Genomic DNA, 15,088 nt, shown 5'->3' with positions numbered 1-15,088 from the left:
TACTCATTTGCATTCTAATGTCGATTTATAACAGCATTTAAAAAAAATCTTCTAACTAGTAATATAATCACGTATTATTTCTACAATATACTTGAATGGTATTTTTGTTTTAATAATTTTCTTAATCAATTTTAAAATCTGTCTTAACTGAGCTTAAAAAAATCTGGCTCGTCTGTAGTAATTTATAACAACCAGATACTTAATGTACTGATAACATCATAAACAAAATTTCAAGAACCTGGAAGTGAAGAGTCAAAAACAAGCAAGTCACAATGTACAGCTTGAGGTAGTCATTAGCGCTAGTATAGAGAAGGGTATGCTGATCATTGAATCACTTGAATTGACCACCTCGTGTTGAAGAGGGTTTATTTACGTCGTGTTTTCATAGACTTTTTGCTTTTAATCCCCCTTGGTATTTCTTCTCTTTTATGTTATTAGTAAGTGTTTTCAACAGTTGCATACACCACATTGTGACAACAAAAACAACATACATACTAAATATACTATATAAGTTCATTATATGTAGTATATGTTGTTTTTGTTCTCTCAATATATATATCTAAGGAAGTTATTGCACGATTGTCAATAAGGCAACTATCCATCTAAGACCGAATGACGTAGAGAATAAAACTACAGCCAGTTGGGTGGTCATTATAGATAATTTTACATTCATTAATACCATATATTACTAGCTTTACACATGACCACAAAGGAGACCCTGTCGTTGAGACAAGCATAAGAGTTAATCATTAGTACAACAACACACTGCGTAAATGACTGTGGAAATTCGAATCCTACTATCGCTTTCAGATATAACTTAGACCCTAATTACATGTACGTTCATTCGCCCTGATGTCGAAGTGAATGAACTATCATTAAGAAGATAATGATGATCTAAGCCATAAGAATAAGTTTAACAAACAATAAAAAGTGGAAAAAAGAAAATAAACATGCATTTTAATATTGAATAATTACTTTATATTTTACATTAAGAGCGGCATCAAATAAACGGAACGATCTAGAGTGATTCGGAAACGCAAGCAATTCATATTTTGTTATTCCATTACTCTTCTAAATTATGTAGCTTAATCAGAAAAAACATTGGGTGAAATACGAAAAGAGCAACTTATAAAGGAATTTCCATAGACACCACACACGTTTCAATATATTTGTTTTCGTAATGTTCATTAATATAACACGTTGTTTTTGTTCATAAACTAAGACGCTGACAAGTGTTTTGTTATAATATAAAAAAAAATATTTGAATTTACCTTACAGACTTGATAAAAGTATTAATAATTCTTTATTTTTATCAAAATGAACATTCATTGAACATTTTATAGTGATTTATGTTGCCAAGAGTAAAACAATCGTTAACAGCAGAATTGAAACCCTTTGTTACGTTTCCCTCAGTTAAAAGATTTATACAAACAGAAAAACAACCGGATTCACCAGAATTGGATGACAACTAGAAGCAGCATTAAAGATACAATTAGAGAAAGGAACATTAAGTATACATTTTTGTATCAAACAACCAATACCAACAGAAAAAGAAAAATAATTGATTAGGTAATTCTTCATAAAATTCTAAAAAACAATGTAGGACAAGTCCGACTTGATTAGCAACGTGTTACACTAAATGCTAGTTTGACATTCACAAATATTTTGTACTCTGACAAAACTTATTAATCAAGTAAATTGCTCTCAGTAAATCTCCCACTAGAGCCTAATTATTACTGAAATTCAGCTTCTAGGTTCCGTCAGATGGGAATTCAAGGATGTTATATTTTACAACCGTATTGCACAATCGTACTTTTTTGTCGACAAAAGTTCATTGTATTGTGTTTTCATAATTAATTAGTTTTGCTTGCTAGAAAACGATTTGGCACTTGAAATTTAAAATGCAGTTAATTCTAGTAATTATAAATGCAACACAACCTTTGCTATTTGTGTTAATTGACCGTATTTACATTACGTTTCACCAATGCATATGAACTTTCAATCATATAGATACCGAGTACGGTTATCTTGTCCAGATATAGATTAGAAAATAAGCAAAAATTCCAAATACTGGATAAAGTATTTTTACAAAAACATTTTAATAGCAGAAGCTATGAATCAACCGTGAAACGACATAACAAGAGGTCATATAAGAAAATGCCTGTACCAAGTCAGGATAATGACAGATGTTATTCATTCGTATGACGTGTTTGAGCTTTCGATTTTGCCATTTTATAAGGGACTTTTCTTTTTGAATTTTTTCGGAGTTTGGTATTTTTCGTGATTTTACTTTTGTCCGTTCCTGCTGGTTTACCATTGATTGGCGAAAAGTTTGTACTGCTCACACTATCTTATTGAATTTCTTTCTAAATAGAATTATTTCTGTGTCAAATATTTATGTTTTATAACTGTGAAGATTTTGTTAGTAGAAATCATTAATGTATCAAATGTTATAATTTCATGAAACATCTTTTGAGTCAGTCGTTTTCTTTTTTTTAAATTTTATTTACAAAAAGTACAAATATATTCTAGGACAAACGAAAAACACAACGTCAGCATGCATTTTATAAAATAAGTGTAAAAGCAATAGATTGAGAAACACGAATAGTTAGTTTATGATAAAATATCATGAATTCATTTAAATTACAAAACAACAAAACCTAAACAATGGGATAATTCAATGCAAACCAATTCATTTATTTATTAGAGCAATACTTTCCGTGTTGATATAAAAAGTTTTTCTAAATATGCATGCTTCTTCTGACGTACGAATCTACTTTTTATAAAAAGAAACCATCCAACTGCTTTCTTATTTCTTTTGCGTTTTGGTGAAATTCAGTTTTAAATAATTTATAATTTTTAATGCTCTCAATATTATATGAAAAAGTGAATGTGATAATCAAATACGTGTCCAACCTCATAAATGTGGCCATTTTGTCATTTAAAACTTTCCTTCCAAGAACGGAGATGGACGAACCACACGTTGACTATCAAATGAAATTAATTTACTGGTCACGGAAAGTCTCAATCAGCTACGAATTAGATAACAGACACTGTATTTAAAAGAAAATCAGATTCAATTGCAATGTCTACAAAGGAATCAATCGTTGTATAAATCAAATCAAATGAGCATTACTATTGGCTTAGCTTCAATGAAATAAAGCAAGGGCATAGGACACAATGACCTTAATTCATTGATTTCTCAATTAAAAGACAAAAAGACGCGATAAGACCATGGTCTAGATTTTTAAACTAGACCTACATAGAAAACAAGTAATGAATAAAACGGATTACAAAATGTTATCATTCAGTATTGTGAATTCGATATACCCGTGTTGCAATGTTGTTTGTACTTGTACTATTAGTTGATACAAAATTCTGGCAGAATGTATTTGGATTCAAAAGCTATTTGATGTTGAATTATGGTTCTGGATAGAATAAATATTGAATATTTTATCCCCAAACATTAAGTCGTGCATATCAATCTTGATTAGATTCCGACGAGTTTGTTATTTTTGTTCCTTTTAAATAACATTGATACCAACATTTGTAATCTTATACGACCTATTTTTGTTAACCTTAAAACTTTACTTAACTTTAATTGCCGATAAAGGAAGGTTTGAATTCGCCATGATTCAAAGAACAGACAATCGATGAAAAAAAAGGTTCAATTGTAATTTATACAAATGATATTGTGTGTAAAGCAATTCAAATGAGCATTACTACTGGCTTAGCTTCAATGAAATCAGAGAAAGTAAGGTTACAGTGGCTTAATTCATTGGTTTATGAATTAAAACGGAATACAAAATAATATCAATTTGCATTGTGGATTCTATTTGCGGGTGCTGCATTGGTGAAATCCTGGCACTATATATTTGGGAAAAAAACACAAATTGATCTTGAATTCTGGTTCTGGGTAGAATGAATATTGGAATATTTTATCAAAACCATTGTGAAGTGTATGTACATCTTCATTAGATTCCGATGAGTTCGTTAATTGTGTTCAGTAACATAATTTAGCAAGTATCTTGATTTGTAATGTAATCCGACACATAACTGAACTTAATATTTTCGAGCTGAAAATGGCCAATTCACAAAGAAAGCATTCAAGTATTCCAGTAACATGTTTCTATAGGTCGCTTTAATTAATCTTAATTAAAAACAAATCATAATATTAATAAAATGATTGTATGAAATTGCTCTCATTTCATTAAAGTTTTTCGTGTGAGATTATGTTTCAAATTTGTTTTGTATGTTATGTACTCCCGTCTTAACATCCAATTGTCTTCCCTGAACATACTAGGGTTAATACAATTCGAATGAAAAAATAAATCACATGGGGACGCCCTCACCATTAGCTATTTCATGTTTTTTTTGTCAATATTTATTGGTTAACATGATAAATCAAAATAGCATAAAATTGATAGCATCACATTCAATATACTAGATATCATGACAAATAACATACTAACATGATAAATGGTGAAGTTTGGAATACCACACTTGTAAGAAAGTCGAGTAGACATTTAATATGGTTTTATAGTGGAAATGAATATTTATGTTGTCTTTGATTTATCTACGGTGTACCATGTTAACGTAATACATTAACACAATAAATTCGTGTTTGTCCGTTTTAAACGAGTAGAGTAAATAAAGAATGTTTCTTTTTGGAACTCATTGTTACAGTAAGGATCATTTCTATCAAATATATGTATCTATAAAACTTCTGTCATCAGACATAAATATTGGCTATTTCGTAGAAAAGTATATCACGAAATCAACATCAGAAACCTTTACTTACAAATTGATAAGGCGTTATTAGTATTTGAACAATAAGAATTTCTGTTGAATCTCGTTTTGTGATAATGATTATGTTTAGTCACGAAATGAATTAAGAAGCCACTATCTGTAAATGTAGAATGTAACAATGACATTGTTTGTATTTGTATATCTTTATTACTTTTCCCGGACGGCTAATGACATTTGACAATAGACACTGACGACAATGAACTTCTAGTAATAAACCAAAGGTCTTATAATTGATAATATATAATTTTTCAGGACAATAACAAAAAAACTCTTAAAAGTGTACTCACGTGTATTCCTTTCATAACAACTAGGATTGTATCACTATGTGATTATTGCTGACAAAGAACCATCTTAAACAGTTGATGTTATTACTTTGTTGACAATAACAAATTTGTATGTGCATTAGGACTCCCAGATGACCGCTTTAGTCTCATAGTGGTAGTTTAGACATATTGATCACCAATCGTTCGTGTCCATAGAGAACACCTCCGGGAACTTATTTCGTTGGGTTGATTGATAAATGTTAAACGTTCCTTTTTGTTTTTAAACTTTACAACGAATATGTCCGGATGACAATAAATAGTTGATGTTATTACTTTGAGGTCAATAACAATTTGTTTTTGCATTCATTCTTATAATAGCAGTCTCAACATACGTAAATTCACTCTTTCATTCAGGAACATAGTTGATATCGTTCAAGTGGGTGGTTAATTATAGACGTCTTTGCTTTCTTTTTAGGTTTACGACGGATATTTCTAGATGCTACGAAATCAGTTTTTGGGAATAGTTATCTAATCAAATTCTATTTCAATCGACCAGTTATCCTTACTGCATTCGTACCGGAGTCGTATCTTCAGTTGGGATTTTTTTAATATATCTATTTATTATATCTGGTTGTCATATTGAATATAGAATGTTAACAGATTAAAACAACAATTAGAATATTTTGTGTTTTTAGATAAAAAAAAAAAAAAAAAAAATCTGAATTATCATATTGTCCTGTACGAAGGTTACGTCGCCTAGCTGTAAGGTATGCCCTAAAAGAGAGTGTAACGATACCAAAGGTACATTTTAACTCATAATTTTGAAATAACCTGACAATACCCTGGCTTACCAGGGCCAACAGACAAACAAAAGAACACAAAATTAAACAAATAAACTAGACATTAATGCAACCGTATATGGTCGAAACATGGTAGGAATGCAAATATATAAATAAAGATATAAAAAGAAAAACGAAAAATTACAAAAAATACTGAACTCCGATGAAAATTCAAAACGGGTAGTCTCTATTCAAATGGCAAAATCAAAACCCCAATCACATCAAACAGATAACAGCTAACTCAACCGCACACGTGTATGACAGTTGCATTAAATTCCATTATATTTTTACAACGATGTGTGAACAAAACAGACAACATATGTCAAAATTCACTAATAAGGCTACAGCAGTCAACATTGTGTTATAATCTTAATCACTAAAAAAAACCCAAAGAAATATGTAACAAATGAAGCGCAAAAAGACATACAAACACTTTATGTATCAAATAATCTTCACATCCTTATTGTTACCAAAATTTGTTTTACTAGACATTGCGCTGAAACTAAATGTTTAGAAGCTATTTTTTAAGTTGAGAAAAATTATCAGACAAATTGCAATATTTATTCTTTTGCATAATTTAACAACTTAGCAAAAAAAAAAAACAAAAAACAAAAAAAAAAAAAAACAATTAAATCTGACAAAATATTAAGTTAAAAATTAACGTGTTCGACTAAGATATGTTCCCGATACTGATGCTCTCATTTCAATGGAATGGTAGAATAGACGCTCGACCATTTTCTTGTCATTTTTAACTTTTTGATCCAATTCATACTTTTTTCAAATGTCTGCATACGTAATGATGAATTGTCAATTGATTTTTGAAAAAAAGAACTAGAAATGGTTTAAAAAGACGATACATAAATCGTACACTTTACCAACATTCCAACTGACTCCATTTTCAGAAAACGACATCTGTAACAAACATAAACTTTTAGCTACCGCTTTACAAGCAGAACCAAATATTATGAAAGTCCCAACTAAGTATTGGCTTCCGAAGCTACACAAAACACCTTACAAATATAGATTTATTTCGTCTTCAAGCCATTGTTCCACTACTAAATTGTCTATTCTTCTTACCAGTACACTTGGTACAATAAAAAACTGATAATAAATTGTTCAAATAAGGACTAAAATAGTGGAATTAATTACTTTTGGAGTGTGAAGAACTCGTTGGAAGTACTTGATAAATTGCATGCTTATATTAGTAATTTTAAATCTGTTCAAAGTTTTGATTTTTCTACCCTATATACCACATTGCCTCATATTCTCATTAAGAAAACATTCACACACATAATTAATTGGCTTTTAAAAAGTCAGAATGTGAATATATATATATGTTCAAACTCTTTTAGGTTATTTTTTAGTAGCAATAAACAAAATAAATATGTCAATTGGACATGCTTTGATACTATATCTGCCCTTGAAGTTTTAATAGATAACATTTTTGTTCGCTTTGGAGATTCCGTATATCGTTAGGATATCAGAATTCCACTGGGGACTAACTGTGCACTACTTATTGCGGACCTGTTTTTGTATTGCTATGAGTTACAATTTATGACAAAAATCAGCAAAGACCCATCGGAACAACATGTGATAAACAAATTTAATAATACTTTTAGATATTTGGATGATATTTTGGCTCTCAATAATGACGACTTCAGTATATATAATAATAAAATAACGAGGTCCAGTTTGTCAGCCGTCATCGGGTAAAAACTACAAATCAAAGAATTCAACTTTATATATAACTAAAAGAGGGACGAAAGATACCAAAGGGACAGTCAAACTCATAAATCTAGAAACAAACTGATAACGCCATGGCTAAAAATGAAAAAGACAAACAAACAACAGCACACACGACACAACATAGAAAGCTAAAGAATAAACAACACGAACCTCACCAAAAAACTAGGGGTGATCTCAGGTGCTCCGGAAGGGTAAGCAGATCCTGCTCCACATGCGGCACCCGTCGTGTTGCTTATGTGATAACAAATCCGGTAAATAGTCTAATTCGGTAGGTCATATTCATGAAAGGGAAGGGGATTGTAGTTACGACGTAAGGAACATATCCGACAACATTTGTGAAACGGTTATTCCATAACGGTCAACCAACTCGTGATGGCGTCCGTAAAATTTACGAAGGGATGATTTCAACTTCACCATTTGGAACTCTTGTCCATGGTTTAATAGCTTCCTTGTGAGCAGAAACCCTCTATCAAGAAAATCATGATAGGAAATGCAAGCACGGGAATATCGTATCAATTGGGAGATCTATACCCCGTATGCAGGTGCTGCTGGAATGTTGCTACTTTGAAATTGAAAGTTCACAATTGGAAAGCTGAAATCATCTCTTTTGTCGTAAAGTTTTGTTTTCAACCGACCCTCATTGTCAATTTCTAGATGTAAGTCAAGATATGAGGCCGACTTAACTGTATCTGTAGTATCCTTTATCTCTAGCTCGATTGGATAGATGCGTTCCACATAGTCACCAAAATTGTGAATTATTTAGTGAAAACTAGAGTTAAAGGATATTCCTAACTTCTTATCTTTCTTCTTAAGAAGTTCCTGCATGAAGTCAGCCTCATCATAATAAAGAAACAAGTCGGCACGTAGAGGAGCACACTTTGTTCCCATTGGAATGCCGACAGTCTGTTGAAAAACACGTCCTCCGAACGTAACAAATATGTTGTCAATCAAGAAATCAAGCATCTTGATAATATCAGTTTCAGAGAATGTTTTGCTTGAATCAGAGTGATCCTTTACAAAGTAGGATTTATCCCTCCCTAAGACAAGATACTTGTATCTACGATGGCCATTATTTTTTACGAAGCAAAGCAATACCAACTCTTTCAATTTGTCTTTTAGTTTGGAATGGAGAGTACTAGTGTAAAGAGTAGAAAAGTCAAATGTTTTAATACTGTTACAAGATGAAAGCGAGTTAGATTGTATGTACACTAAAAGATCTTTGGAATTTTTAAGTATCCACATTTGATTCACAATAAAGGACAATGGTTTAGATTAAAAATTACACCATTCCAGACCGTTTTGTTTTCCACATAATTAATATTGCCAATAATTAACAAGTTCCGTGTCGAATCCGATACCGATACCAATAGTATATTCACCTGTTACCTCATTACCTTATCTGTACGTTCCGCATCTGACAGGCGCACCACCAAAAGGTGTATTTGATTTTGCTATATACACGGGTCATAATCACAGGGTTGACAGTACTAAATTATATCATTGTCAAATTGTTCTCTATTGTAGTATTTTAATCAGTAAGATTTTCTAAGATATCAATACGAGTACTAAAATTCTGGACTTAAAATAAGGCGAATGGGTACAGTTATCAATTTTTTAGCGGACATGACGTAAAACAACAAATCAAAGAATTCAACTTTATAGTACAATGCTGTTGATTAAAAAATACTCCATTCCAGGACCTTTTATTTTGCAAATAATTAATTTTACCAATAATTGATAAGTTTCAGGTCGACGGGTTAAACCTGACATACAGGTTTGAAAGCAGAGAAAACTGTGTATCTTATAATCGGCCTTACTTTATCAGATGACAATACCAATATTTAAATAAGGCTTACGCATAGCTATATACTTTAATTCAGTCACGGATCCGCGATATCACGGGTGTGTTCTAGTGAATACTAACGAAATTTATCCTGTTGAACTTACTGTAAATAAAGCTAATACTAACAATGACCACTGCCCTTTCCTCGATCGTCATATCTATATCACTAACGGAAAGCTTAATACTAAAATTTATGATAAAAGAGATGAATTTTTATTTTCTATCGTTAATTATCCATTTTTAGATGGTGACGTTCCCTTGTCACCATCTTACGGTGTTTATATATCTCAACTTGTACTATTTGCTCGTGTATGTAACAATGTTTTAGATTTTAACGAAAGAAATTTATGTATTACTGAAAAATTATTGCACCGGGATTTTCGATTTCACAAACTAGTCAAAACATTTACTAAATTTTATCATCGGTATAAGGACATCATTAGTAAATATAGCTCAACATGCAGACTTCTTATACGTTCAGGTTTTTCACATCCAATGTTTTATGGAAATATTCTTTATAAAGCACAAAAATGTTAGTATTCACCTCAGAAACTTTTAAAACATTTAAATAGACTTATTAAGAAGGAATATAGTTACGATACTGTTGTCAGGTCATTAAAGATTGCATATTTTGGCGTTAATATTGATTCACTTATAGGGTCTTTGCATCGGAACTAAACACATTTATTCAAAAACCAGTTGTTGGCATGACACGGGTTATGTTCTTCTCATATATGTTATGATGGTATGATACTAGACCCGTACGGGAAGGATTGTGCCTGATATTCATATGATGAAATCATAATCTTTCAATCAGTTAAATTGAAGTCTGGAGCTGGCATATCAGTTAACTGCTAGTAGTCTATTGTTATTTATGTATTATTATCATTTTGTTTATGTTCTTTGGTTACATCTTCTGACATCAGACTTGGACTTCTCTTGAACTGAATTTTAATATGCGTATTGTTATGCATTTGCTTTTCTACATTGGCTAGAAGTATAGGGGAAGGGTTGAGATCTCATCAACATGTTTAACCCCGCCGCATTTTTGCGCCTGTCCCAAGTCAGGAGCCTCTGGCCTTTGTTAGTCTTGTATTTTTTATAATTTTAGTTTCTTGTGTACAATTTAGAGTTTAGTATGGCGTTCATTATTACTGAACTAGTATATATATTTGTTTAGGGCCAGCTGAAGGACGCCTCCGGGTGCTTGAATTTCTCGCAACATTGAAGATCTGTTGGTGACCTTCTGCTGTTGTCTTTTCTATGGTCGGGTTGTTGTCTCTTTGACATATTCCTATTTCCATTCTTAATTTTATACTTTGATTAATAGACGACTGAGAAAGAAGATACGAAGCTTATATATATACATTTTTTTGGAATTTTGTGTCATCAATGGTCTTTAAATTTGTACTTGTTTGGCGTCCTAACTTTTTTGATCTGAGCGTCACTGATGAGTCTTATGTTGACGAAACACGCGTCTGGCGTATTAAATTACATTACAAGCCTGGTACCTATTGTACTGTTTTGGTTTAATATATACGACATTTATGTTTTCTGTAATGAGAATCTCGAGCGAATTAGCAATAGCATGTTACTAAGTAATGGTGATTATATTTTGTATACGTCTTTATAGCCAATATTTTCTGTATTTTTCAGATTGATTTTTATTGTTGGGACACTTATGATGACATTTTCAAATGCCTGTAAGTAGTATTTTAATTGATGCATTAGTTATAATGTCCTAAAAGGAAACTGTGCAGCTTAGAAATATTACTATTAAGGAATTTCCTTTCACCTCGCAACTAGATTGTCGTCATAGTAAATCTTCTAATTAGACAATTTTATCTAATTAAAACGTCAGAATAATACCAATGGATAACATTGCAGGTGCGACCTTGGGGATTGTAGTTGATAATCTATAGAACAGGTAATTAGCCATTTGTGCACCGTTATATGAATGATTAGTTTCTAGATTGGATGATCAAAATTAAGTCATATACAACACTGGATATTCGCAATCATTTAGTACAAATAGTTCATTCACATGACATGTGTTTTATAAAACAATTAAAAAGAATTTTTCAACACAAACAAATGAGTATTACAAAAACAATATCACAAGAATTCTCTGCAATTACTTTATTGCGTAATAGACAAGAACACATGTTAATATTCTTTTATTTGCAACAAAAAGTTCAATAAAATATGAACAGAACGCCGAGGAAAATAGAATTTCTCGAACAATACAAAGTAACTTGTGATTTTTTTTTATCATTTACCGGATGTGATGCTTATATAATTATACTCATTTATTTAGACTTGCTTTGAGACCCTGAATCGCCATCGAATATATTTTGAGACATTTCTTATATTTGTTACCCAATATAACCATACATATTTTGTATACTATAGCTTTTCCATGGTTAATAGTTCCTGCGTTTAGTATGTTTTCTATCGCTGGATGTATCATCATGCTGACCAATCTACAGACCTCTAATCTGTTTGGTGATAGACGGTATACAGTCATGTCATCTCTAATTGGTGGTTACCAAGCAAGTGCCATAGTGTTTTTATGTATAAAGGTACGGCTTCTACTACACCTTATTTCATATCTCTTAAACATACATGACCGATATCTCAATTATTTTTGTTTTGAACGCGTTTATATCGAAATATTTAGGCCGTTCCTTCCCTTTATGTTTTGACAACAATTCATTTACTGCTTACCACTCGTTTCTTTCAAATTTTTTATACATGCGTATTTACCTTTTTTTTTAGTTTAAACATATAAAATACAAATAAAACAAACTTATAAAATCTTCCCCACAATACAATATATATAGCAATACAAATTGAACGTGAGCATGCATTAAATAATATGAATAATCTAAATATTTCTAATCTATACTGACAAATAAGAGAGAGAATAAAGAAAGAACGACAGAGAAATTATGATAATGATGATGATGATGATGATGTGCGTTTTACCTATGTTGATACTATACTACGATGAATCGTTTTGATCTCTTTATAAAATTGAATACTTGCACTTTAACAATTTGCACATTTTGATTATACTTAGTATGTTTAATGTTATCAAGGTTCTTTTAGTCTTGAGTCCTTTTTTAGCGTTGTACTATGGCACCAGTTTCCGAGGTTATGGGATAGATAAGCGTTCACACAAACATTCAGAAACCGCATGGTACATGTAATTCATCGTTTGTCTTTGGTTACTGTCTGTCATTATGGATGAATAAGAATATTAATTTTACTTAATTCAAACAGTTGGTTCCCCAGTTCATTTATCAATATTCCTAATTCTTTAATAGCAAAAAGTAAACATTGTCAATATCGAATTTGAACTCCATTTTATATCAACAACAAAAATTTAACTATTTATAATTGAACGGAAACTTTGGGGAGAAGTAAGCTGTGCTTTACCATTTTAAATAACTACATTTTTCATTAAGAGACTCAGTTTTATAAAATTAAGATATTTATTAATATTTGTACACATTATAAACCTTTATTTTTTTCAGTCAATGAACGACATACAAACCTCGTTTATGTTTATGACAATGGGAGTAGTTCCAATTTTAGTTTCAACGATAGCCTTTCTTCCGAAAACAAAGGTTCCATGGCCACTTCCTGCGGATTATGGGGACGGCAGATCTGTAGCAGGAGGAAGCTCTACACGACACCGTCAATCTACTTCAGAAGGTATTTCACTATTTTGCCTGTAATCGATGCAAAAAAAGCCACACGATAGGATGTCAAATGATTTAAGAGCATATCCAATGAACGCATTTCAACATGTCAGGAGACTGAAATGCAGTGATGGCCGTTTTTGGTTTATATCATGTTACTCTTTCGTATTTTTCTTTTGTAAATGTTATCGTTTGTATGTCAGGCCCCTAATAGCCTTCTATGCATTTTGGGCATTGATGGTTGTTGAAGGTCGCACAGTAAACAAACCTGCTAACATCAACGGCAGTTGGTTTCTGGTTGTTAGTTGGCAAAGTGCATGTCTTTTATCATCTCCTTATTTGAAATCAGGCTGAATGTAATATCAATCATAGTCTAAACACATGTTGTTACCTATGAATATCAATTTTTTTAAAGTTCATATATCACATCATTTAAATTTACACATGTGTTCGATATCTTAGAATTAGATCAATCAAGTGTTTTTAATCGTATTTTATTGACAGTCTTATTTGATTATATATCGTAAAAGTTAAAGCTATGACATTAATGGCCAATTCTGATCAAAGATAATGAAAAGAATTATATATCGGCAATAATTATTCAATGCCAGATGGAAAAAAAAAATAAATAGGGTAAAGCTATTTGATAAAGTCACAACTTAACATAAACAACCACACATGTTTAGCTCAACACGTTTGATGATGTATATATTACACTTCTAAAAACTAAGCGAACTATGAATTTTAATCAGTACATAGATATCGAAGGTGACTCTTAGTGCTTTCTAGTTTTAATGACATGTGTAATCCTGTTGTATCTGTTATAAACATGCTATGTTAAATAACAAGCATTCAGTTAATCACTCAAATGTCGTAGGAGCTTCTAATTATAGTATTTATTCAACCCAAGAGACAACAAAATATATGTAGGAATACTTGAGTGCAATCTGATAAATTAACATTGCTGCACTGTTCTATTTTCTTAATATAGTATATAGAGAGCTCGTTAGTTTACACCATGCGTAAACATGGTGATGAGACATCGAGTTTACAAATTATACTCAAGAATTCAAGAACTAAATATATTGCAATAGTTGATAACCTACTGTCTTGAAATGTTTTTTTTTCATGGCGAAATCATTCTGCAAATAAACTCATCATAGATACCAGGATCAACTTTTGAATTTACGCAAGACGCGCGTTTCGTCTACATAAAGACTCACCAGTGACGCTCGCAAATGAATCAAATCTACAAGGCAAGCAGGTTTTTTCTTTGGCATGATTTAAACGAGATCTGAAGTGGTTTGAATTATCTTGATAATAGCCACTTTTGATAGTATTTCATATGTGATCCATGTATTTCTAACGATTTTGAAGGGTTCGTTTACATGATAATTTAACAATAAAATATGGAATATTTGTAGTTTTTTCCGACTTCGTCTTGTCATATTATTGTCAAGTCAAAAATTGGGATAATCTATCCATTCCATCAGACAATCGATAACATACACATAATTGAATTTACAACTTTAACTTCAGTCACCGAAAATTACGCTACGTAATGTCAGCGTTCTCGTAAAACATATGTGGATACACAAGAACGTTCTACAATCTATGATGTTACCATAGCGCAACCAAATATTGAAATTGTTCCACTGAAGACAAAACGTTCATATAACTTATATAAAATTAATGCATTAAAAAACCACACACTTGTAAAAGAAACGTTATCATGTAAATTCACTGAATGTCATTATAATGTTTATTTGTTACAGTTACTTCGTTATAGTGTTAAATGTTATAAATATCATGATGTTATATATAGCATAACTTTCTTTATTAGAAGTCACGTTTGAAAAACATTTACAAAATGTATCGTGA

At 31.3% G+C, this 15,088-nt stretch overlaps 1 protein-coding gene across 2 annotated transcripts in view; it reads left to right on the top strand.

Moving 5' to 3' along the window:
- Positions 1-15,088, top strand: part of LOC143075137 (equilibrative nucleobase transporter 1-like) — a 183,062-nt gene that overhangs the window by 160,562 nt on the left and 7,412 nt on the right. For both annotated transcript variants that reach the window (XM_076250453.1, XM_076250454.1), the window contains exons 3-5: positions 11,157-11,203; positions 11,913-12,082; positions 13,040-13,220. In XM_076250453.1, coding sequence (XP_076106568.1) covers positions 11,157-11,203; positions 11,913-12,082; positions 13,040-13,220 — 398 coding nt within the window. The remainder of the gene's footprint in view (positions 1-11,156; positions 11,204-11,912; positions 12,083-13,039; positions 13,221-15,088) is intronic.

This window comes from Mytilus galloprovincialis, chromosome 5 (assembly GCF_965363235.1).
Source record: "Mytilus galloprovincialis chromosome 5, xbMytGall1.hap1.1, whole genome shotgun sequence".
Taxonomy (NCBI): domain Eukaryota; kingdom Metazoa; phylum Mollusca; class Bivalvia; order Mytilida; family Mytilidae; genus Mytilus; species Mytilus galloprovincialis.
The sequence above is the reverse complement of the archived record's forward strand: the minus strand, read 5'-3'. Positions and strand labels throughout refer to the sequence as shown.